This window comes from Equus przewalskii, chromosome X, assembly GCF_037783145.1.
Source record: "Equus przewalskii isolate Varuska chromosome X, EquPr2, whole genome shotgun sequence".
NCBI classification, from domain to species: Eukaryota; Metazoa; Chordata; class Mammalia; order Perissodactyla; family Equidae; genus Equus; species Equus przewalskii.
Window position 1 is genome coordinate 11,893,700 of NC_091863.1, and position 27,242 is coordinate 11,920,941.

The window sequence follows — 27,242 nt, forward strand, 5'->3', positions numbered from 1 at the left end:
CCCCCACCCCTCAGGGGGCACTTCTCTTCCCCTTTGCTTTGCACGCTCCTGCTTGAAACCTCCTATTTAAAAATCTATAATTTATAAAGTCTGAATCTTTGGCAACCTGGTCTTAATGGATGCTGTCACTTAAAAACCATTTATTGAAGAGGAAAAAAAAAGGATTTTAGAATTCCTTGCTTTACGCCTTAAGTTTAAAGGCTTGGGAGCTGAAAGAGATGGATCCGTTTTCTCCATAAAGGCAGTCACTTTTGTCGGCTCCTGGAGTCCTGTGATTTCAGGGAGGTGCTTCTTGAGTGTGACTTTGACTGCCCCAAAGCAGGAGACTATTTCACTTGTTTTTTTAAATAATAGCTTTGTTATTTTCCCTAGTAACTAATGATGTTGAGCAGTTTTTCGTGTCCTTATTATTGGCCATTTGTGTATCGTCTTTGGAGAGATGTCTATTCCTATACTTTGCCTGTTTTTAATTAGGTTATATGTTTTTGTATTCGGTTATAAGAGTTCTTGATTTATTCTACAGACAAGTCCCATATTACAGACATGATTTGCAAATATTTTCTTCCATTCTGTGGGTTGTGTTTTCACTTTGATGGTGTCCTTTGAAGCAGAGAAGTTTTTAATTTTGATGAAGTCCAATTTACTTTTTTCTTTTTTTGCTTATGCTTTTGGTGTCATATCTAAGAATCCATTGCCTAGCTCAGTGTCATGAAGATTTATTTGTATGTTTTCTTCAAAGAGTTTTACAGTTTATGTCTTACATTTTGGACTCTGATCCATTTTGACTTACTTTTTGTATATAGTGTGTAGTATGGAGGTAATTTCACTTTTAACTATTTCACATAGTTGGGGAATTTACTGCTTAAAAAAAAAACTTGAAAACTAGAAAAGGATCTCTAAGTTCAACTAGATTTCACTGTTGACAAGAATCTTCCATATTAAAAGGACTTGGTAAATTTAAAGCATTAGGCCAATGTTTATCATCTTAAAGTGTAAAGAAAGTACAGAATCCTTCACTTATTTTTTATTTTTTTTGAGGAAGATTAGTCCTGAGCTAACGTCTGTGGCCAATCCTCTTCTTTTTTGCTGAGGAAGACTGCCCTGAGCTAACATCTGTGCCCATCTTCCTCTACTTTATATGTAGGACACCTGCCAAAGCATGGCCTGCCAAGTGGTGCCATGTCTGCACCCGGGACCCGAACCGGCAAAACCCGGGCCGCCGAAGCGGAACGTGTGCACTTAACCTCTGTGCCACTGGGCTGACCCCCATCCTTCACTTATAATAGGCTCTCTCCTTTGGCTAGGGATCTGTCCTGCCAACACTGTGCCCTCAAAGCACACTGCCACAGGGACTCCGAGGGTTGGTTCTTCAGTGTTAATTAGGGCTCTACGTTGTCCACCAGTGGGATGGAATCCCTAGAAAAAATAACATGGCCACCATTTTGTTTGGTTGCACTCCATACCATAATCGAGTAGGGGAACGGGAGAGTCTCGTTAATTCAAGCTTCTGTTTTGTTACTCTCCACTGTGCCATTTGTTAGAGCATTGAATGTTTTTGAAATTCTGGAAACCAAAACTATGACATCAGTTTATGTAAATTAAGTAATACGCAAGAGAAAATAGTTCTATCGCATTTGAACATCAGAGATATACCTTCTGAAAAGGATAAAGTGCCGGCAGTAAACGCTGTGTCCTCACTCTGCCATTGCAGGTTTATTTGAAATACAACAATGTCCAAGAGGAAAACACTGCAACTTTCTCCATGTGTTCAGAAATCCCAACAATGAGTTTTGGGAAGCCAATAGAGACATCTACCTGTCTCCAGATCGGACTGGCTCCTCCTTTGGTAAGAACTTGGAGAGGAGAGAGAGGATGGGCCACCATGACAAATACTACGGCAGGCCACGGAGGAGAAGAAGCCCCAGTCCAGCCCACTCCTACAAAAGAAATGGGCAAGCCGAGAGGAAAAGGAGAAGTAGTCACAGGGGGAAGAAATCGCACAAACACACATCCAAAAGTCGGGAAAGGCACAGTTCACGAAGTAGAGGAAGAAAAAGGGACCGCAGCCGGGGCCGGGGCAGCCGCAGCCAGAGCCGCCGGAGCCGGAGTCAGAGCTCCTCGAGGTCCAGGAGTCGGGGTGGGAGAAGGTCAGGCAGCAGAGACAGAACCATTCACAGTCCCAAATCCAAATAAAGCTATTTTGTTCTTAAATGATCGTATATCGTATTTGTTATGGCTGCTACTTACTTGGATAGAGGGCTCTGAGCTCACATGGGTTAGCAAGGCTGGCAGAACCCTTTGTAGCCTGCCTGGAACCCTATTTAAAAATCCTTTATTCTCTGATCATCAAAATGTATAAACAACAGGAAAATTACTTGTAATCCTAACCCTAAAAGATAACCAGTTAACACTGGGGCATCACTTTAGTCTTTTTTTCTCTTCTTAGGGGTGCATACACATAGTTTTTTACACTAAGATCACATATGGCTACAGTTGAATATGCTTTTTTTTCACATAAAACATTGTCATATTTCATCAAGCCCTATTCTTAATGTTATTTTTACTCACTGCATAGTGTGGATCTCAATTTATTCAACCATATTCCTATTAGTGGATTTTAAAGTTAATTTTAATTTTGCACTATTAAAGAATTCTGTGTTATAAAAACAATCCTGTGGTGAATTTCCTTAAATACTTTCACATTTCCGATCATTTCCTTAGGATAAATTACATCAAGAGCTATGAAAGCTGAAGTACTTCCAAATTGCCCTCCAGAAAGACTACAAAAAATTTGTCAACAATAAATTTTGCTGTCCCCACAACACCAAGTTACTTTAATCTTTGCCAATTTAGTAACTGTTACGTGTTTCTTTCTTTCTGTACGTTTTGGCTAAGCCAAACACTTTTTTCTGCATTCAATGGCCATTAAATTTGGTTGCTTGCCCTTTATTAATAATCTTTTGGATTTTTCTACATGCGATAGCTGAATAGCTTTTTAACTTTAAAATGCGCTTTCTCAGTTTTAAAGTACTAAAGGGTAGAGTCAGTTTCTCCCCGTCCCTTCAACCCCGTATTTGCAGTCCCTCAGCTGGAGGCTCTCCATTAGTGTTCACCTTTTTTATAGTATTGGAGAGTTCTTTATATAGAAGTAAGTCTTGTTTTTGTCATTTTCAGGAAAATTAGGGACACCGCTACTGACTATGCCTAGTGTTAAAGCAATTCTGGTAAAGAGTGGTCAGAGAACCTTCTGTAAAAAAGCTTAAGGCAAAATATCATTCTTAGATTTCAGATCCTGGAAAAGATGCTCTCGTGTTTCCTTAGTTTTTTTTTTTCTGAGTCACCTCCTTTCCATGGACATACCAGGGATCCTGCATTTCAGAGCAGGCGGCATTCGGCAACTTGAGATTTGGAAGCAAGGACGTAAGGATGCACAAAATACTGAAATTTCTTCACAATTGGGATTTCTGAGTGCTATCTGTTGAAAATGAGTTGTTTAATATGTGTTCTATAAAAGAAAGGATGTGGTCCAGAATACATTTTACTTTAAGAATGGATTTGTTCTAGACTTTAAATACTTGCTTTACCCTACAAATGATTAAAAATTTTCTGTAACTACTGGATTCACTAACTAAATTCATTATTTTTCAGTACTTTCCTAAATACAGCCAAGATATACACAATTAAATGTGGTATTCAAAGCTGAATGGTCTTACTAGATCATAGAGGAAAGAATAAGAAACAGCAGCTTGTGCTCAAAGTAATTGAGATGTCGGTGACTTTTCCTCAAGCGTCAATGAGCAGTGAGCTATGAAGGAAGGAGCAGTTTTTAAACCACTGACTGTTCATTATCCTGATAAATGACCATCTTGAACTTAAGTTTCTTAATGTTTTTTAAACTTATAACCTGATTACTCTTTATGATTCCAAAATTCCAACTCTACATTGCCAGCAGAGGCCCATAGGCCTGTTTTCAGTGAATAAATAGGTGGGTGTTGGAGGCTAAGATGACAAGTATCTATCTTTTTTCTTTTTTTTTAGCAGACTAACAACTTAATTTGTGGTAGTTGTTTCCCCGTTCTTAAATAGCCTCCTTTAAGTATGAAACATTTCCCATCTGTAGTTAATAGGAGGTCCTTTAACTATCATGATAACCAAAGCTTTGATTTGCTGCTTAGGCAGTAGTTTGCAAATCTCAGTCCACTTCCGCGCGTGCGTTAGCACCTCCAGTTCCGGGCGGGGGGGGGGGGGGGGGCCGGGGAGGGGGGGGGTTCAGTTAATTTGGAATACCTTTGGTTACCTGGAGTAATCTGAGTTGCTCATCCAGAAAGAGTAGAAAAGTCAACTGCATCAAGGTTTTAAAAGCAGCATTTATTGATTGAAAATAAATGTGTAGATAAGCTCTCAGCATGGAATCCACATTACTTTTTAATGAGCTTGAAGTACATGAAGACTCCTTAAATCTTCCGCCATTTATCTTGTGTGTGTGCTTTTAACAACCACATTCAAATGGAGATGAACTTTCAACATTTTACTGAAAAAAAAATTCCTCCAGCAGCTCTCCAGTTTGACAAACTTTTGGAAAGAGATAGATAAAAACACACTACAGTGGTGTACGTTGAACATTTATTACAACTAATTGGCGATATGATAAGACAGTGCTCACGTGACCTGAATGTTGGTCACAATCACAACAACACTTAGTCCAGCCCAGCAGATACAAATGAAAGTGTAAGCTGTGAAGACATGTTTACATACCTAGAAGTATGTACAAAAGTGACACTGAAACAACTGTAGAGCTTCCAAAAATCTAGGGCCCACTAACGCCACTTTACTTCATTCAACTCTCGCTTTCCTGTGAAAGGTAGTGTCTTTCTCTAAGACTTCTGATAACTAAGCAGTGCCATGGAAGGGAAGGAAGCTGCCCTAAAGTTTGCAGCACTTACAAGTGGAGAGAATCAACAGCAGAGCAAAATAAATGGATCTGTAACAAGCACCCCAGAAGGAATATTCGTGCTTTAATGACTTACGCAACACTTCGTGTAGAGAGTAACACATTTTCTGTAAGATACTGTTGTGAAGAATTCCACGTAAGCCAACATTTCCATTTCATTTGGGGTATCAGAAACAATCCAACTAAGTGACTAAATGATTATGACCACAAATAATTTATCTCAGGAGTCAAATGTTCCTTGGCCTTAAAAATAATGTGCTCACTACTACGAAACAGTTGGTCTGTTCCTCGTCCCACGTTTGGAACGCCTAAGAAAATATTTAGTGTAAAACAGCATTGTTCCAATTTAGTCGTTTATATATTCCCTTTGTTTTAAGGTATGTAGTTTCCAATAAGGATCTTTGGTAGAAAAATTTTTTTTTTCAAGTTTCAACAGTTAAATTTTCATTCATTTGATAGGTGACATGTCAATTCCCTTTATTCTCATATATACTGAAATGCTGCACTAGTCTTTGGTTTCATAAAATTAGGTTTCACATTATAATTTAAGTTTACTTTGCCAAAGACAGTAATTAATAAATGTATATTGCCTGATTGTGTCATTTTCATAGATACATAATCAGATTAAGAGAAATAGACCTATAAACTTTTAAATATTCAGAAAAGGTACCTTTCTTTCTCTGCATTATTCTAATTCATATTTAAGTCCCTTAAGTTACCACTTGATTAACCAAAGTTCCCTTAAAAAAAAAATTTGTGTAGGCCTGAATGAAGCAGCTTAGCAAAACAGTAATACTGACAAGACGTCATCTTACACCATTAGCTAACATGGACATGAAGGCAGTGACCATCTACAGTGTGTGAAATGCCACAAGAAGTCATCAACAAGGGAGGAGAATTATGTCAGTCCAATTTCTTCAAGAACACTACGTGGGGTTTCAGCTTCCTGTGGAGGGAAAATGTGAGACTCTGGTAAGCAGATCCCGGGAGGCTTGAGAACGTGAAATCGACACGGAGGGGCATGCACGTTTCAGAGAAGACAGCAAGCAGCTGAGTGTATGGGCACACTCTACTATCGAGAGCCGGTGGTTACTTGGGGTTTTGCGCCCAAAATTGGAGACCACAGAAGGATATTTTCAGCATGCATTAAATATCTATTGATTACCTACCAACGTGCTGGGCACCGTTGCTGAAACACAAAAAGCAGTCAAACCCACTGGCAACTTAGGAAACCACTGCTACCGAATTATCTACAGGAAAGGTAAGTTACCTTAGTGGTAAAATTCAAAAGCTCCCCTAAATAAAAAGCAGGCAAAATCTCCTGAGTTTTCTCCGATTCTTCACATAATTTTGTTTTCCATGCTTTTTTTTTTGCTCACATGTATTTATAGAAATGTCTTCCTGAGTTTTTACTCAGTTTTTGACTTAAGACTTAACTGTCCCCAGCAGCAAGGCTTCAGAAACTCAACTTCCCAGACCTCCCCAGGGCAAACAATGGCTCCAGTGGAGGCAACATACAGGAAGAACCTCTGCGACACAAGGCATTTTTGTCCTATGTAACAACCGATACTCATTTTTAAATGTCAAAGGAAGACAAAGCAGGCATATCTAGAAAAACATTTGAAAATTTTCCAAAGTGGCTGATTTTGCACATCACAAAACAAAAAAGGACCAAGCGGGTCAAGTTTCAGGTATTACTAGCAACAATTTTGTAATTAAAAGGAATACTATATTTTACTGGAGGGAAACAATGTAATTTTTAGTATCTAATAATAAATTAACTTACTTTTGCATCCTAATTGTGGTACAGCACAAAACAAGGAAAAGAAAGATTATATTAAACCATAAATCCACACATTAGATTTCATTATATGTAAAGCATTACATGGAATAATCTTAATTACTTAAACTCTCCGGTCTGTTTCCTTATTCGGAAAACCAGACTCATAGTACTTACCTTCCTGTGTAGAGATTAAGAGGGACAAGGCTTGGTGCCTGACTTACAGAGAATGCTCAGGGAATGTTAGCTGCTGTCGCTACACAACTGAAATCTAAATGAAGGTATTTAGCTTAAGTACTAAATGAAGTACTATAAACCGTGTCTCCATATAAACTTCATATGATGGCCTTTTAGTATGTTTGTGTATTAACGAAAAATGGGTAAAAAATCAGCTTTGGTGAAAAAAGGCTATTTTTTTATGAAGTATTCTTGCCCCCCAAAATTGAACCTCAACCTAACCAGGATACAGATCTAAATATACTTGTAGGATCTGAAAACAAGTTCAACATCAGAAGATTAGAATCAGCCAAATACAGAACAGAGGAAATTCCACAGCATAGGTGACTCAGTTAAAAAAAAAATGCAAGGGGGGAAAAACGCAGAGTTGTTGTTAAAGATTAAGAGACTTAAGAGACATCAACCAGATACACTGTGAGCTTTGTCTGGAAACTGATTCTAACGAACCAATTATAAAAATGCATTTTTCAGACAATTAGGAAAAACTGAATCAGGAATAAGATATTAGGAATTACTGAAGTGTTAAAGATGAAATGATAGGATGTCTAGGGCCTGCTCCAAAATACTGAGGCAAAAATGGGAGGGGGATGGTTGATGAAACGAGTTAGTGTTCAGAGTACTGAGTTGATGGTTGTTGAAGCTGAGTGATGTGTACATGAGGGTTCCTTATACTCTATTTGCATATCTTAGAGTTTTCATGATATAGTTTTTAAAGAAAGTCTAATGGAAATGATGCAGCACTCCCAGGGGTGATGTAAGACAATCTCTTCCGTTTATAATGTTTAGCTTTAAGGATTAAACATACTGAAAGACTGACATCTGAATCACATAGATACTAAAGGAAACAATTTAAAAATAATCATTTTCATTTGACGTTAATTTTTAAAAACATCCTACAACCTTTAATGTATTTATTAAAGGATGTCTACATTGAACCCTATGCAGTTAACGTTCTTTATTAGCTTATGCCTGTAAAAATGCTCCCCATCCTATCCCCTGGAGCTAGTCGGATCTCCTGTATGTGCTCACTGCTCGCAGTCTTATATAGCATTTCTTGAAGAGAACCATGTTGTTTATCAAATGTGCATTATTTAAAATATTTGTACTTTCTAAAAAGCCTAGTTTCAAAGAATCATTTCACATTTTATTCCTTTGAGACTTGTACAAATAGTACATTAGTTTTTTTTACAAATTGTGTTTATAATATAAAACGTAATTTTGACATGTTCACACTGAAATTCTAGCTCAAATTCCCTAGAAAACCTATTGTCTAAAGCAGTCAAACTCACAGAAACAGGAAGCAGAATGGTGGTGACCAAGGGCGGAGGGGAAGGGGAATGGGAGCAGTTGTTGGATGGGCACAGAGTTTCAGTTTTGCAAGATGAACAACTTCTGGAGGTCTGCTGCGCAACAGCGTGAACACACTCAGCGCTACTGAACTGCACACTTCAAAATGGTTAAGCTGGTAAACTCCGCTACGTGTTTTTACCACGATTAAAAAAACTAAAATATAAAATACATTATCAAAAGCGATGGAGAAGAAACAGTTATTCACATGAGACAAAGTACATGCAATACTTTTATTTTAGACATGCAAGGAAAGCTATTTCAGAATCTACTAATTTAAAGCAAGCAGCTGTTATACAGATAACAAAAGAAGCAACATCTTGTTACAGCTCAGCACAGGCATCCAAAGCAAACAGGCATGAGACAGTGCATATTTATGCACCATTAAAATCAGATGAATAACATACTGCAGGGCGAGGGGAGGGATGGAGGGAAAAAAATGGAAATGAAAGACCAATGTTCCCCAGTCCTTTCGATGTATAATGCTAAATTTCTCATTTGATAGCCCAGCCAGGTGCTTCACATGTCATGTCGTACAGTGAGAATGGTCAGAATGCAAGTAACTGATCTGCACAGCTGCCTAATACACATTTCCATGGTCTTCCTTCACTGGTAAACCAGTTTGACCGTCTTCTGAATTCATTGTTTAACGATAGCCTACTTAACTCAGGCTTTAAACTCTCTAGATATAAACAATGAATTACTTGGTACTTTTCCTTTTATAAAATATGTTGCATGTTTTATTAAAAGTATACACAATAATGATCAATATTAAAGGTTTTAATAGTCAGAAATATAAAACCATAGCTAACAAATCATTAAGTATTTAATGAAGACTTAACATAAAATCATAACTAGTAAAGTATTGGTATTTAAACTGAATATTAAGATTTTAACTATATAAATAAACTCAGTATCAATACTTTGAAAGAGTTACTTACTATTGAACAATAGATATTGAAGAGACTTCTGACATAGCTTTCTAATCGTTCTTAAAGGGGAATGTTCAATACTATATAGCACAAATGTGATTCAATAAATGTGGCATTACGAATTTCTTCAAACTGTGAATGTTTTACCTTAAATATTATATAATAGTACAGATTTTACTTTCTTGTATTATTGCCAAATAAACTTATGTGATACATTAGAACATATTAGGTCATATAGACTATAATATAATCACACTAAATAAATATAGTTTGGGTTTTTTCCCAACAATTGAAGACCAAACCACACTATTATTATGGCACTGCTTACTTCGAGCTAGCATTTCAGCTATATTTTCTTTGGTAAACATTTTAACAATTGCTAGGTTTTCCTCTTACAAGATTAATCACAGATGGTTCATAGATGATGACATGTATGTGTTTAAGAAGAAATATTACTCAAAACACTCATAGGTCATATTTTTTCAAGAAGAAATTAAAACAGTTGCAAGCAGGAATAAGCTATATCAACATCACACAGAATGAAAATAAAACAGAAAAGAGGAATAAGAACAGGAAAAACATTACAATTGTAAAGGTATTGGTTCTGAAATATTCTATTATTATATAAGATAACCAGTCACCAAGCTGAGGATATTTTCTTTCATAAGTATATCAGCTCTCTATTTCCTCTGTGAAATTCTGCATACACGATGAGTAGTCATTTAGTACACAGGGACATTAAAATATTCATGACGTGGCTACAAAAGAAATGCATATATTCTTACACACAGTATACAAAGTGACACAGACACAACCAGATTTTTAGAATGTTTAGTGCACAGTAAAGAAAACTTAAATTTTCGTTTTTGTTCTTTGGTTTCTGGCTGAATATTTAGCTTCTAAACAATGCCCAGGAGTTGAGATTCATCTCTTATAACTTTACTGTATATAATGGTAATCAAATGAGGACCTATGTCCTACAAAATCCTACAGCACTGTATTTACTAATCACGCACTGAAAAGATTTTCAGTGTAAGTCATCTGGTCAATACTGAGCTAACTGAAAATTCAATGAGAATACTCCCTCCCGCCAGTGTTCATCAGGATTGTATTACACGAAGTAAAGGAATCGAATCCCTTAATGAAAATCACTGCATCCTAAGGTGACCATAAACTCTCTTACAGATCCTAGAGGAAAATTTTTCCCAAGAAAAAGCTGAAAAGTAGTCACCCATTTGGTATTTTAAAAGCAGCAATGGAGTTTTTCACAGTCCACTTAGCTTAAAAAAAAAAAAAAGAATAAAGAAAACTCAAAGACTATGCCTTTGAGACTAAGGATATTTCTTTTTAAACAATGCTCAAGACAGACTTTAAAGAACTCTCCAAACAGATTTGTTAAATGCCTACGCCTGCAAAGGGATCTGAAAAGATGCTTCTCACATCACTGAGATAACCTGAGGGGAGGTTTGAAATGGACCCAGAGTGTCCAGAGACGGATTTCTAGGGACTCCAAGAACCCCCTGGAACCAGAGGCAAAATTGTGTCCCGATCTTCCTGAGAAGAGGGCCCATGGCGCTTCAGACTCTTGAAGGGAATAAAACCCCCGCCAAAAGGCTTGTGACTCAAAAAGTTTAAAACTGCTTATTTGAGTGCTTTTAAAATTTCTTCAATTTTAATAATTATTCATTTTGGCACTTTGAAATGTTAGGCCACAAAGTCATATAAACTGTTCCAATAAAATATGTAACAGATCCCTTATATAATAACCAGTAAATACAAAATCTGAGGAGAAAAGCCAGTTAAATTTTAATCCTCAGATAATTCCTAAACATTTAAAGGGAAAGATGCCCTTTTTCCCCACTCAGAATAGGTTATAGTGGAATGAAGCAACATGTTACGGTAATAATATTAATAATAAATTAAACCCCCAAATGCATCATTTTCATATAGAAATTCCTCATTTTCCTAGAGGAATTCTATTTCTGTATCAATGGCATTGGTGATTCACAATATTTAATAATACTTTCTGTTAATGAATCTCTGAACCTATTTCAATATTCTCTGTGTAAAAAAATAAATTATAAGCCCCAATGATGGAGCATTATCAGAGCAAAATTCTTTATGAAAATACCAATTAAATGAAATAATTGAGAATATCCCTTGGGATTTAATGTAATTAGACTTTTCAGATGTTAAAATATAAATAACAAACTTGACATTCTATTACAAACTGAATTCATATATCCTACTACATTCTGATGCATGTCAGTACTCCAGTATGCTTTTTTTACATCCAATGAAACTCCTGCTATGATACATATTCTCTGTTTTCTGGAGAGAGAACAAGAAAAGTTTAAGTCTGTCAACCTTTCACCTAAATAACACCAGTTCTTTAAGCCTTTATATCTTTTAATCTTTTTGTTTTCTCTTAATTTTATATCACACCATGTAAAAAACCAACCATGGAGAGCTTATGCCCATTAAAAGAAAAGAGAAAGGTAGTTTCCCAAGTAGGGTTGAGTCCAGAGCGTTTGTCCCCCCAGGAGACTTAGCATGAAAGAGAACCAACACTTCTATAGGAACAATTCTCAAATGTGGCCACCCAGGCATTTCTGGCAGACCTCTGACTACCTTTAGGAAAGGGAAGGGTTGATGATAAGCCAAACCATTCTTTACAGCCAATGATCCATATTACTGTACTTAAACAAGAAATTAGCGTCTATCAATTGTGAAGAAGATTCTTCACAGGGAGAAAACTCTCTTTACTGGAAAAACATCCTTCAAGAAGAAAAGAAATGCTAAAATGCACAAAAATAAATGTATTCTTTTACCACTTTTAAGTTGCTATAACATGTTTTAGTTTCCTAGTTTAGACTGCTAGGGTTTGAAAAATATGTGCTGTAAATAAATGCCTTAACGACCACTTAACATTTAAGGTTGATTTTTAGCTAAATGATATGCCCATAATTAACCAAGTTATTTTTTCCCTTACATACAAAGGAAATATTACAGTGCATTATATATAACTCCACTATTCTGGGCCCTCATATCACCACAGGACATCTTATGAGTCATGGAATAATTATATTAATCGAGATTCAGGGAAGGTGAGTCAAGTCTGTCCTAACACACAAGGGGCCCTGTGCAGAATTAGACTAGCCAGCAGACGGAGTTTCTTAACACACCAAACAAAACATCAGTGATTTAGATTCTGTGAGAATAAAGGCCAGAGTGAAAACAGAAAAACATTTTTAATCCAGCTGTATTCTACAAATACAAACCACAAGCTGCCCTTAGTACAGATTCAGTGGAGACCTATTTTTGGAATAAAGATTAGACATGTATTCTTTCTAATCTGAAATGGGCCTTCAGTCCTGGGCAATCCTTTTGCTCATCACTGATTTGCTCCCCAAACCCTCAACATTTTCCTCAAGTTTTCTACCTCTTCTCTTTCTCCTCAATCCCCAGCAGCTCTCCTCTAGATGATGTTTCTCAAAGCCAAGAAAACGACGACTTTCTCAATGTCATTCATCCAACTCAGGAGAACAAAAATCTACAGCTTTACCCCCTTAGCTCCTCGTGACGAAGGAGGAAGACTCATCTTGCCCAAGAGCAATGCTCTTGATTCCATTCCCATTCACCTCGCAATATACTTTTCCTTTGATTCTATATTCCTGTTTTTCACTGCTCTCTGCATTAGCTCCTTTTCCTTAGTATACATGTGTGCTCAACTTTCCTCCATACTAAGAATAATCTTTTTCTCAATCCCCTACAAAAAGGACGAGATGTGGTGGGAAGTGCAGGATAACAACGAAACACAGCAAAGAGGAATTAAACTACACCTGTTCTCAAAACCACCTACGTCCCTAAGAAAAGACAAACCCCATTACCTTAAAAATTCCCAGATATTCACCACACTACACTGATGACTCAAAAGTAAAACGATCTGGGAAACTATAATGAAAACTGGTAAGCTAGCATTTATCTGGAGGCTTAAGTAAACTAGTGGTATTGCATCCAAAATTAAAAACCTAGTCTCCTGATTTTCTCTTTCTAGTACACAATGTGGTCAAAGAGGAAATAATTTACATTTAATGAAAAGTGAATATAAGTAAGTGTAATTTGAAGTTACTGCTGTACTTTAGTTTTTCTTGTAAAGGTGCTTCACTTGTTCCCCACACTATAAAGTGGTATCCTTTGTCCTTAGTGCTCTAGAATACAATGGTCCTTTTGATTGCCCCCCACTGAATTCTGTGGCAAAGTCCTTACTCTCAACACTGGAACCACTTGCCTTGTGCTAAAGACCAAAGGGCTGGAGAGTATCCAAACTCACTAAGATCTATTTTTAGCAATGAATAAAGAGAGAAGAACTGAAAGCTATTTATAAAGTACCTTTTAGATGACAGGGCTCATGGTGTCAGTCTTATTTCACAAGCAATTGTGAGGCACTAGGAAAGCTGAGTGATTTTTTTATACTAAGTTAGCAATGAGTGGCAAGAACAACATGGTTGCTCCAGATGGTTAGTGTCTAAAATGGCCGAGAGCACATAAGTGCTTCACTTTACATGCTGAAACTTTTCTAGCAAATTCTACTCGTTTCACCTAGTGGAGCAACACAATGTATACTCTTCCATTCACACAGCAGCATTTTGTCATTTTAAAAAAATTTATAAATTTAAAAAATTGTTATACTTAATACACTTAAATATACTTATAATAATGTTTGTTTTACACTTTTAGAAAGGAGGGCGGACCTCAAACATTTTCAGAGGTAATAATATCCTGCTCCTAGATCTTTTCTCACTTGATATCCTTGAGTATCTTTCCGTATCATATAGAAATTGATCTCAGCTCTTTCACAGCCAGGTAACGGCTTCATGTATGGCTGTACTGTAATTTTCTTAACCTATTTCTCATTGATGGACGTTGGGTAAGTTTCCAATGGCTTAAGATTATACTGAGCACCATGTGTGTCTTGGGACGTTCGTGTATTTCTGGTGGGTCAAAGTGTCACTGATGAGTCAAAAGGTGTACACATTTAATGGCTAATAGATATTGCCAAACTAATCCTCCAAAATGGAATACAAGTTCAAGTGCTCACAAGCAGCAAACAAGAGGGTCTCTCATCTTTGCCAATTCAAGAAACAAACCAAAGATCTAACTGATATTTTAATTTACATTCCCTTAGTAAAACCCCTTTTTTCTTTCATCTGTGAAATACTTATTCATATGTGCTGCTGTCTTTTTCTATTGTGCTGTTGATCTATTTCTATTACATTTGTCTTATAAACTTGTCTTAAAAATAATGATGGGGATAACTACATCTTATAAGCCCTGCTTTACAACCCATTAGTGATAAAACACTAAGGACAAATTACTTTCTGTGGAAGTTAATTGTATTTTTTAAGTAAAAGATATCAGAATAACTTAGCAAATATAACTTTAGACTGTAAAGAAATAGTTTTAAGCATATTTTAGGGTAACTGTATTGTATTTGCCTTGGTCTTCCATTTGGATCATAACCTGAAATGCCCTAAACTTAATCAGGGTTTTCCAAATATAAAAGATTTCTTGGAATCACTGAATTCCAAATATTTGAATTCCAAATATTCAAACTCTAAATATCTTTGCTATGTAGATTATTTAAGGCTAACAGGGTACAAAAGAACAAAAATAAAGCCTATATGTATAATACAAGTCTATATATTGTAAATTCTGGTGATTTAAACTACTCTTCCTGTAAGGAATCATCAAATCCCTAAGGCAGATGGGGAAATCAGCAGAGAATTCAAAAGCGTTCTAACTGCCTGCATGGTATACTCAATTCTGTTTCCAGGTAAAAACTCAATTACCTTAATAGACATTAACAGATTTGGTTGTTGTTGAAGAAAATAAATTATCTAGTGACATCCCACAAGCTTTGCTGTGGGTTAGGTGCTAAAGTCAACCATAGATTATCTCCCCAGGCACTGGTTATCAAGTAAAGGTAATTTTGGTGAATCAGAGAGGTGATTTTTATAGGCATTTATGTGTTCTTAAGCATATTTGTCCTTCTTTCACAACTTTTAGGTTTTTTCCCCCTCCTACTTTTGATTCATTTTCAGCCAGTCATTTATACTCTGGACAATACACTAAGTTGAAAAGATGTAGCAGTCTATAAATGTAAATGGAATTTATAAATGGAATCTTTACATATTCCATGGTGTTAAATTAAACCAGGGTTTCTGTACCTGGCATTATTGACACTTGAGGCTGGATAATTCCTTGTTCTGGGAGGGCTGTCCTGGGCACTGTTGGATGTTTAGCAGCATCCTTGGTCTTTACCTACCAGATGCCAGTAGCACCCCACTGCCAGTTGTGACAATTAAAACTGTGCCCAGACATTGCCCAATGTCGCCTGAGGAGGTACAACTGCCTCATCCCCCACCCCAGCTGAGAACCACTGAGTTAATCTACTTGCCTCTGGTTGGTGGGTAAGATTATGTTCTAGTTTGCTTGCCTATATTTGTTAATTTTTCTATAATGGGATTTTTATTTTTTAAAAAAAGGCAACAGAGGAAACAATAAAAGAAAATAAAAAAGAATGTGTCAGTGGAGGAAAAAAGAACTCAAACCTTGAAATTTTTCTGAAAGTACTTTTAAAAGAAAAAAATCACCACTAACAGCTAGGAATATGCTCTTCGTAGATCCCTGTGCAGGTCCCAATCCTAGGGTTCACGCAATCAATTCAGTAGATCAGGATCAATATTGAAGAAAAGAATAGCACAGAAAATGTGAGATTGCAAAACAAGAAATAAGAGTGAGTACCACTGAACAAAATTATTTTGGTTCATGTGTATGTAACTGTTGTGATATAAAAATGTATTTATTGCTGTGGGTTCTTGACAAATACTTCTGGAAATCAGATTTACAGTTACTGAATATTTCAAGTTATTCCAACTTCTCATTATTACAAATAGCCCAGAGTAGCAAGAGTTGGCTCAAAATGAGTTAAAATGAAACAGCAAGGGGGAAAATCCTCAAAATTCTGAAAAGCAAACAAATAAAAAGAGCTCAAAAAAACACATAAACATACAGCAAAATGATTACAACCTGAAAACCAGTGACAAAGGACATTGGCCAAATTGTTTCTTATTAAAAGTAAAGCAAAAGGCAAGATTTGTTCTGCCTTCTGTTTTTTCTGTATCTACCCTTCTGTATTTTCCACTTCAAGTATTAATAAACCAAACGTCACTTATCCAGAATTTGGTCTAGCAAACCCCAATCAAGTTTACCTATAAAAAATAAAAATATGCTGACATAAAAGACCACAACTTTGTTAACTTTTAACCCAATTTAAAAGAAAAAGATTTAGGCTTAACGGTTTTAACATAAACAATGGTAATTACAAAGGAATTACAGGAGTTTGTCTTATTAAAGCAAATCCTAAGAGGATTTATATCAAAACGCTTTTTGCTGTTAAATGGTACTATTGTATATATTTGAAAGCATCTAACTGTTTTAAAACAATGTAAGATATTCTTGAGTTTGACTAGTATTCCAAAATATTCTTAATTAGCAAGATTTTAATTTAAAAAAACCCCAAAATTTTACATTAAAAGGCATAATGTTATTAAATACTTTAAGTACTTATTTACTTAAAATAATTTTTTTACAAACGATTATTTTTTAAAGAAGTCATTTTTTCTCCTAAGATTCTTACCTTTCCATTTTTATGCCGTCCAACAGATTTATTAATTTTATTTCCACAAAATGTTGCAGAGTACTAAGATATATCATGCAGGCCCAGCACTAAAACAAATCAATTTCAGCAGCACTAATTCTCCATAGAGCACCAGTTTCTAGACGAGGCAGAGTAACAACTGCAAATCCAGGAAATCTATTCACAAAGTGGATCAGCTCAAAGTAGAAGCAAATTCATGAGTGTAATGCTTGCTTTTGGTACCTCACTTATTTTTTATTTCTCAGATTACTTTAGTGAGAAACAATACCAACAGCAAACAAAGCTCAAAAGGAAAACCCCCACAAATATCAAAATGATGCTGTTAGTATAAAAAAGAAAGGTTGACACATCTCAAAGCGCTGATCAACACGTGTCATCATGCATCTACCGCTGAGGGTTAAAGCCCAAAGCCCAGTATTTAACCAGTTGATCTGCACGGATCAAGCAAGGACTTGAAATCATCTCACGTGCAACAGTCTTTGCATAACACCCCATTTTATCCATGCCACAAAAAATGGTAAATTTAGTAGTTACCAATAAATAAGTTGGGGGTCAAAGGGACTAAAGCCTTAGACTGCTCTTTATCATAAGATATCCTCAGACAAACCTCCCCATTCTTCATTCTGGCTCTATAAAATTAAGGAGCAGAGAAAAACTGGTAAGTGCCTGACTTTGCAGAGAAAATGCACTCTATATTTCCTGTCATTATGTTTATAAAATAAATCCAACTATACCACTGCCCTGCAGCCTTCCCCCCAAAAAACTCTAGCTTAAAATAGGTATTTAATTGGTGGGGGTTGGGGGAAATGTTCCAAGTATTGCAAAGAATTCAATTCAGTAATCGCAGCAAGTTGCACCTTAATAATTTAAGAATCAAGTTAAGTACCAGTGGCATGTTAAGAAAAGATGTTTTAAATTCCAATAGTCAAACATTAAAAATTGGATAATGGACCAATTTCTCTGGGCTTTACCCCCAAATTATGACACAGACTAAGTGAATACCATAACCTAAATTCTGTATTCATACAACAGAATACCAAAAGGAATAAACATAGAGTTCAGTCTAGAAAAGTCAAAACTGAATCCTTTTTTTACCAAGTGATTAACATAAAAAAGATATCTTTATTATGTAATCACAATGTCTGATATTTTAGCCGTTATTATTTGAACACACATTTATGCTATATTCTCATTACTGACTATAATACGCTAATAGAAAATCTACTTTATCCACTGACTGTCTGCCTTATTTGCCTGTAAAATGAAGGACTACCTTAACAAACTACATGATGTTTATACAAATTGGGTAAAAGGGAAATTTTAAAGAAATTTTTCTGAAGAAAATAAACATTCATAAAGATAGAAATGTAATTTCACACAAAAAAAGGGACTAAAATCAAAATTATTTTGTGGTCTGCACTATCTTTCAGCCAACAGACATTTTCATTATAAATTCAAAGTCATTGGTGTTTAGAATTAATCGACTCAAGCAGAAGAACTGACACCAGATAGAAAAATCACAATACACGAAAAACTAGATTAAAGCCAATCAATTAGGACTTTTACAAATTTAAGGCTCCATTTAGATAAGTGTCTTTACAGCTATACTTACAATTTTGGAAGCAAAATCATTTCATGACATAGACTAAGTGAATACTATACCCTAAATTATAAGACCAAAAAATGCTACTATAGATCTCCATGTTTTGATAAATCCAATAAGAAATTATTTGAGAAATATCATTTATACCTATATAACCATTTTAAAAGTTCCAACTATTGATAATTTGAACAATGAAAATGTCTAGTCTAAAAAGTAAAAGATGGCATCAGTGTTAGGAAATTCTACTCTGCTCAATACAGAAAAACCTCCAGGAGAATTATGAATTTCTTTACTGTATTACTGAGAAACAAAGAAGTTGGTATCTAAAACAGAATGTTTAAAATTTAAAATATACATACCAAGCCAGTACACGAATGTCGGGGTGGGGAGGAGCACAGTGGTTAAAATTTCCCACTGCTCTGGAGTCTAGCAGATCTGGATTTGGAATCCTGGTTTTGCCAGCTGCTACCTAGGACCAGTCACTGGAACCTCACTAAGCCTCTACTTCACTTGTTAGAAAGGTTCTCATGCCATTTTCTCAGGGCGTCCTGAGGGTTACCATAGGATATCTCACATCTAACTGCTCAATAAGCATTAGCTATCATCATGGTTCCTTTTTGTTGTCATGGTGCCCAGACAAAAACTTTTTTAGCAGTTTGTAGAATGCTTTTTCTCATCCTATTCCACCATTTATTTTATGAACCTAACATTCAAATACTCTCCAGGAAATGTAAATATGTATCATGTATCAACGTATAAATGAATCTATTTTAGGAAACAAGCATCTTGTCATCCCCAGATTTCTTGTGATAGTATGTTGGTGAATAACCCGAATAACACGTTAACCTGAACAGAATAACCTGAAGCCTTAGTGCCCCATACAGATTTTAGCTTGGCTTCCTAAAGACCTTAACCTGCAATGTATTATAACTCACTCTAAATTCAGAATGGACCAGCCACCTTCTGCCTCCTCAAGACCTGAATGGATAAATTAAGAAAAATGGTTCACTTAGTCCACTGAGTAGAAAATGTCTTAATGTACTACTACGTCTTTGGTTTATGTACAAAACAATGTAAAGGTAGTCACAGAAGAGAAATAGGGCGAAAGCTCTCTTCTAAAGACAGGAATTATAACAGTAGTCAACTTTTTTTTTTTAAACTAGGCTGAGACAGGGTAAGGAGAACTTTACAGGGGACCATAGACATCCTATGCTTCTCTCTCCATTCTACTGTCCCCAGTTAAAGATATAAAAATACTATTTCATAAAGGGAGACACTATTTAATGCTTTAACAGGGGAGATATGCACATAAATAAACACGGACCCGTAATAACTTTTTTTATCCTTTAGTACATTAAACATTAAATACTCATTACATGCTATAAGTAAACAGCATATTGGTCATATTGTAAAGTCTATAGCAATTTCCCAGTAGAGTTCAAAAAACAATCAAGAAACAAGGAGCTATCAGTGCCCTAAACAGTACTCTCTAGAAAAAACATGTTAAAATGAAAAGTTGAACTTCAGCAACTTTAGAAATGTTTTAAGGCAAATGTAATTAATCAAGACATGAATGAAGAACTTGGAGGAGATACCAGGAAGTGATAGAACAGAATATATAGTTCCATAATAATGAAATATAAAAGTGATTAAGGGAAGAGACAAATATGAAAAATTCCCAATTCCTGATCCTGGTTTTAACCAAATTTTTAGAAAAGTCTGATCAGTGAACAGCAAAATAAGTTAGTGCTAACTTTAAAACCAATTTTACAACAATAGATGAGCTTGTAGTCAGCACATCTGATGTTAAAAAAAAACTCCTCAATGACATATTTGCAATCAATTAATAAACAACCGTGGCAAACTATATACATACAGAAAAGGGGCTGTACTCATTTCACTACTGAACACCAGGGCTGCCAACAAAACACTACACTTCTGTAGGCACCTTAACCACTGTTTTGGTAACTCAAGATCATTAAATGTACAATGCATCGTCTCATATTTAATCTATGTATGTTCCAGATGATGCCATCCCAACTTCGAGCAATCCCCACAACTGACTCAGTCAGTGACTGATGCAGATGGATTACCGAGAGCTCCCCCCCTCCCTATAGAGGCCAATGGTTACAAAGTTATAATGGAGAAAAAGAGATTTACTCTTCTTCCCTTAGTTCTCATTTCTGTTATAACAGAAATGCTAAAAAATTGGATTTAAAGCCTCCTTTAATAATTAAAAAAAAGACAATTACCTTAATGAAAACACACTACATTTTTTATATTGATTAGCCCCTTCTCCTCATGCTATAAACTTTCTATTTGATTAAAACCACAATTATGGCCAAAGCATAATTCAACTTGGTACCTAAACTAAGGTATCAAGTTTTTAGGAAAAGGTAGCCTTATTTATGAAACTTTAAACTTCAGAAATCGAAGGTACAGAAGCATTAAATATACGATTAACCCAGGACAACTGAGGAAATTAGAAAAGAAAGGGGGTTTATTAATGGTTGTGGTGATATCCAGGCAAGACAAGAATGCGGTCATTTGACAACATGGTTTGTTATTCAAGAAGAGCAGAGAAGCACAAATTCTTTTTTAGTTAGTTTTGCTAACACAAACCAGAGGGTTCTACACAAAGTGTAATTATAACACTATCATTTTCTTGGCTACATTTGCACTTAATGGACACAAGGTGAAAATATGGACCAATTTGGAATGAAAATGCCATAATCTCACAGTCAACTCCTGATTATCCACATTAAAGAGAAAAGGGGTTATCTTAAGTAATTCAGAACAATGGGTGGAGAGTTCTCAAATTACTATTACTTTTAATGAATCTTTTCCCTTCTTAAAGTAGTCTGTCCTCTAAAGGTTTAGACTCTAGTGTTTTGGGGTCCAAAAAGGGGCCATCAATACAACAGACTATGCCCAAAGTAAACGACCCATCTATAGACAACTGAGTTGATGTGACTGACACATATTCCAATCAATACACTGCACAGGGACACTCCATGCCAAGCATGCTTCAGAGTATTTCTGAAACTGTAAGAATGAGGGAAGATGACTGAGACTTTCCTAGCAAGAGCAAAACATGCTAGTGTCTAGTCAAGAGAACTCTGAGAAGCTTACCTCCTGCAGTAGATCAGCTTGCTCAATTGCTTTAAGGACATTTTTCTTGGATGTTTCCTGAACCTCCCCTCCCAAAAGAAACTCATCCAAAATAAAATAAGCCTTCTCAAAATTAAAGATGATATCAAGTTCACACACCTGAAAAGCAAAAAACATAATGTTAAAACTGAAGAAAGCAAAAGATACTTATCCACTATTACATAGTGAATAAAATCTGATCAGAGTGAATCATTCTTAATTCTTTCTAAAAATGGCAATCTTGCTAACTAAGCATCATTGATTTAGTCAGCTTAATTTTCCCATCTCAAGTACTTGAAAACATAATGCCTATAAGCTAAGTAAGATCTGACTGCAAGCTCCCAACAGGAGCAACTTCAAAATTTTCTACTCATGAAAACTCATCTTTTTAAATATATATTTTTCCTGGGTAATGTGATTATAACTGCTAACCAAACCTAAATTCTACACTAAGCACTTCCAGAATATTAATCTTTGCAGTTGGACTCCTTTCTATTTCACTATTTTAAACCTCATTCTCACCACCATAATTAAATGAGTAGGTCTGTGGGGTCAAGCAATTCTGGCAGTTAACTGACTAGGCACACTGACAAGAAATAGTCATTCCTTCCATTTCCCACAGTTACTTTTAAATAGTCAGAATCCTCAAGACAATCAAATAATAAACTTGTTACAGAAAAGATTAAAGAAAAAAATACAATGGCATTCAATTTCCTAAAACAAAATACTACTCACACTGCCAAAATACTTGTCAAGTAATTCCACATAACGATGAATTATTTCCAGGGTAATTAGTTCATTGTCCTGATCCTCAATAGCACAGCAAAAATACAGACTAGCATATCTGTAACAAAAAACAAATGCAGAAAAAATTTTTCCCTATAATCATGTTTTCTAAATATATTTTCACATCCTATTGCAAAAGATCCCAAGCTTATATAGTTTATTTCCTCTTTTACAACAATACATATTTTCTCCTAGACTACAAAAGTAACAAATGCATATAAGAGAAATTCTGAAAAGTACAGGCAAGTAAAAAAGAAAACAAAATAATCACTCAATCACACTAAATCTAGAAAGAGTAACTTATTTTGCTCTTCTTCCTTTCAGGCTTCTTTCTATGAATATTCTAAAACATGGCTAACCCAGGTTGTTCTCAAGTTTACTTAATTAAAACAAAATGCACTGCATGACTAATTCACACTACAAGTAAACAAGATGAAAGCAAACTCTCTATTTGACAGACTTATTGAAGATCTTGTCAATGTGAAGCTGACGTTCTGGAACGTTTTAGTGAAGTGTAATATACACACAGAGAAGAACACAAGTCATAAATATATAACTCAATTAGTTTTCAAAGTGAACCCACCCATGTACCAGTGCCCAGATCAAGAAAGAGAATTATTACTGAACCCCTGAAGCCCCTCTCCCAGCCTCTCTAGGTCACAACCTCCCACCTCTAAGGGTAACTACCATGTTGACTTCTAACAGCATAGAATTGTTTTTAAAAAGGAGATTTCTAGGATTGTGGAATAACCCCCTAGAAAAGAACAATTGTTCCAAATTATTACAGAATGTAGAGAAAGAGAACAGGGGAAACTGAAACTGTCCTCAAATTTTCCAAGTTCTACACTACTGAATTGAAGCTTAGGTTATTTATCCTTGAAGAAGGAATAAGGCTGGAAAACTCATATGCTCCTCCAAATTAGGATTCCAGCACATGGGCCCAGGTTATACTTGACCCAAAGAAGCCAAAACTTATTAATATACACCCTAAGGCAAAGCAAACAATGACCAAGTCCTTTGAGGAGGATTAAAAGAGCATTTTCAAATAGGTTAAAGTGTATTTAAGGCTTTCGAAAAGAAACAAAATAAAAACCCAAGACATTCTAAACAAGTCTCAGTTGAGATTGTAATTTTCACTGAAGAGCATTTAAGTGATTTTTAGAAAACACAATGGGCAATTACTGCTCATAGTATTAACGTAAAATAATACACAAGCACACACACAGTCTGAGTTCCGGAATTCAATGAATTCCTGCTCTTCAGTATGCGAATAACTAGTACTTACATAACACTCTATTAATTTCAATATTATAAAAAACATTTCATCTTATTTGATCTTTCCAACAGCAGGCACCATCATCCTTGATTATAAAAGAAAAAAAAACCAAGGCCCACGAGTACAGGGTCTGCCAAGTGGTTGTACTAGGACAAGAAATCTGATTTTCGGATTTTAACTCCAGGCCTTTTTCCATCTACCACACCGACTTCCTTGTCGTACACAGCCTGACTTTTGCCATGTCCATTCTACCTGACTTCTCCACATTCAGCAAGTTATTTAAAATGGTGGGTCTCCTGCAGTCTTTGAGAGGAGGTGTTTGAACGCATTCATTCATTATCATGAAGCACTTAACAGGGCACCACTTCCAGCTTTAACAAAAGTGCTTCCTCTCTATCCCAGCACGACCCTATGTTTCTGTTTATCTGTTTAAAAGGCAATGGGATATTTCAACTCTCCATCCTCCCTAACCCATGCTCACCAAACAGAATTTTCAATTTGGGGAAAATGACACAAACGACACATAAGATTCCCTAAATTAAGAAAACTAAAGAGTAAAGGGACTGACATTAAAAATGGTAGATAAAATCCAGACATGACTAGCTGACATGAATAGAGTGCTAAATAATTCCACTAGAAAGAATTTACTAATAACAGTTTCGGGTAAAACTCCTTTCACTCTTGATTTCAATGCTACTGTTAAGCAATCTAATGCTTGCGCCATCCTAGCTCCTCGTCCACAAGCACTGCCTCTTTACTTACAAATAAACAGCACTTAAACACTGTCAAAGGTCCTAATTTATATGAATCATTCATAAATATTAATTTAAACATCACCAGGACTGATGTTATCTAAGCACCAACCAGTAATATCAAAAAAAAAAAACCCTGCAACACTATCTAAATGTTTGCTTCCACTCAGAATGGAAAAAGAGGCATCAAATTAAATGAATTCTTCCTGCAGGTGAACATCTAGTTGTCAGGATTATAAGAAGGCACCTCTTTCCAGGAAGCTTAGGGAACAAAGAACCAAGCATAATAACGGGTAACATTCACTGAGCCCTCACTCTGAGTGAGGCATTAAACGTTAGCTAAGGCTTTGCATATTTTACCATTTTAACCCTCACAACAACCCTTCCAGAGAGACAGGGTTATTACTTACATCTATAGGAGACCCAAGCTTAATTGAGTAACCTCCCCAGGAACAGCAATTTGACTCCAAAGCCCAAGCTTTATATTAAAAACTAGAGCCAGGAACTGTATTAAATAAAGTAATCCTGCACCTGGCAAAAATTAAAACATATTCAAAGCAATATTTTAAGAGCTTCAAAGCTCTTAAAGAGGGAGAGACAAAAAATTGTCATAGTGATTTAGTAAAAGATTACCAAGAGAACCTGAAGTGTACTCCTTATTTTTAGAACCAAATGGTTTTTAAAATTCAATAATGAGTTCATTTTGTTCTCTTAGTGCATATTTGTAAGTCTAAATCTGAAGTAAAATTAATAATAGACTAGTAAGAAGAAAGGTATGTTTGGTTATTTTTAGCAGAGTGGATTAAGGCTTACTCTAATTACTGGCACTCAGAGAACATCTGAAAGTGCCTATTCTTACATTCAGAACACATGACTTCCCCGCAGTCAGCTAAATATCAGCTGACTGTGGGTGAATGGAACGAATCTGTTCTCAATCCCCACTGGTATGTCATTACAAATTCCTTTGTTAGTAAAGAAAATCAATACAGCACTCTTCGACAAATTCTCAAGCTAGTATTTGGAGATATACGTGTTTTTAAATTAATTTTAAAACTTTAATCCAGTGCCTCTTCCATAACATGCTGCACGAAACAGGAATCAAAAAAGCATAGTTTTGTCTTCAAGAGATCTTCAAGAGCATTTATTATAGAGATGAGGAAACAAAGGCAAAATGACTTGTTCAAACTCACAAAACTAGCTAATGGCACAGAACAGAACTCAAGTCCCAGATTTTCAGTCTGTTTTTTCATCTGTATTATCCTTACTCCCTACTCCCACCTCTCATTATTTGAAATGCTCAGGATGGAGAATGTAGATAAGAAAACCTGAGGAAAGAAGACAAACATCACTTGCTGGTGTGAACAGCAAAAGCGCTACTTCAGAATTTCTCAGGAGCTAAGCAGCAATTCTTTGCTTAGAAGGTCTTCCCTTTCAGCTAGACTAGAGAAATAGATCACCTGTCTATATCAACAAAATATACGTCCTTAAGTACAACAGATGAAGTATGAAATGGGGAGATGCATAGGAAAACTGATTATAAATTCTAACTTTTGTATGTGAATTTTCTCTCAATAAAGCTGTCTTTTTTGAAGTGCACCTTTTATTTACAGGAGCTTGATGCAAGTTACGAGTCAGGTCAGATTACCCTTTACAGCCTTTAAAAGAAAAAGCGGTGGCCCAACATGGGTGGGCTGAATGCTGCATGCAGGACCACCAAACTAGGGCTTTCTTTTCTTCCCTTTAACAGGCCTTTTCCTTCAGCTGCAGGAATCTCAATTCACGGGACTGATTCTTTTGCTGGTATTTTCCTCCTCCACACGGGGGACTCCTTCTCCTATCTAGAAATAAGCTTAAGTCTCTCGCACCTTTTTTTTTAACCCTGTCCCCACTCCTCTGTCTATGGGTGGTTACCACCTCTTCAGTCCTTCATAGCAAAACTCCCCAAATAGCCTACATTTGCTGTTTAAATCTCTCCACCGCTTCACACTTTGCCCCATTTCTTTGAGAGTTCTGTCTCTACTATTCCACTGAAAATGTTCTGACAAAGGGCATTTTATGAAACGCTTACTGTAAAATCTGATTCCTTCTTCACTTTAATGGAACTTTATGCAACATCTGGCACTGGTAACCTTATTTTCGAAACTCTCTCCCCTTCCCCAATGTTACTGACCCTACACTTCCGGCTCCCCCACTGCCTGCCGCTTGAATGTTGGTGATCTAACACTTTATGTCTAATTTTCCATGCCTACGCCCACTCCGAGAAAACTAGGCACCTCAAAGTCAACCTGTCTATTAGCTCACCCTTTACCCTGTCAGCTGACCCAGCAATGAAGAATCACTCCTTTCAGTGCCCTCCCCTCTTCTAGCAGGGAGTAAGTCTTAGAACTAACTTGCCTCAGCAACAGCTCTCCTTTCCACCTACTGAGCCCACAGCAGGGGTCTTCCTTTAGGACTCCATTATAAAGCAATCTCCTAACAGATCCCTCAGGTGCCAGTCTCAGCCCTCCCCCCATCCATTCTCCAATTACATGATCTTTTAAGAAATGCAAATCTGCTTTTTTCATCCCTGTTTCAAATCTTTGCCTCAAACTTAAGATTTGAGTTCTGGGGCTGGCCCCGTGGCCCAGTGGTTAAGTTCCCGCGCTCCGCTGCAGGTGGCCCAGTGTTTCGTTGGTTCGAATCCTGGGCGCGGACATGGCACTGCT

The 27,242-nt window shown here is 36.2% G+C and overlaps 2 protein-coding genes across 14 annotated transcripts in view; one reads left to right on the plus strand and one right to left on the minus strand.

Annotated features, from left to right (window-relative positions):
* Positions 1–2,211, plus strand: part of ZRSR2 (zinc finger CCCH-type, RNA binding motif and serine/arginine rich 2) — a 31,417-nt gene extending 29,206 nt beyond the window's left edge. Inside the window, exon 11 of the mRNA XM_070603757.1 lies at positions 1,712–2,211. Coding sequence (XP_070459858.1) covers positions 1,712–2,193 — 482 coding nt within the window. The 3' untranslated portion in view covers positions 2,194–2,211. The remainder of the gene's footprint in view (positions 1–1,711) is intronic.
* A 2,138-nt stretch (positions 2,212–4,349) lies between these two features.
* The window catches only part of AP1S2 (adaptor related protein complex 1 subunit sigma 2), a 66,025-nt gene continuing 43,132 nt past the window's right edge, over positions 4,350–27,242 (minus strand). For 2 of the 13 annotated variants that reach the window (XR_011535817.1, XR_011535813.1), the window contains exons 3-6: positions 22,459–22,567; positions 21,706–21,843; positions 17,505–17,599; positions 4,350–5,897 (exon numbers count right to left, since the gene is read on the minus strand). Coding sequence is in view for 6 of the 13 variants with exons in the window: in XM_070603774.1 (XP_070459875.1) it covers positions 5,850–5,897; positions 21,706–21,843; positions 22,459–22,567 (295 nt within the window). In the remaining 7 variants the exon portion in view is untranslated. Of the gene's footprint in view, positions 5,900–8,534; positions 10,006–10,908; positions 16,275–16,949; positions 17,600–19,508; positions 19,552–21,705; positions 21,844–22,458; positions 22,568–27,242 lie in introns of those variants that run through there. The other 11 variants (XM_070603774.1, XM_070603773.1, XM_070603776.1 and 8 more) reach the window with 9 other exon arrangements.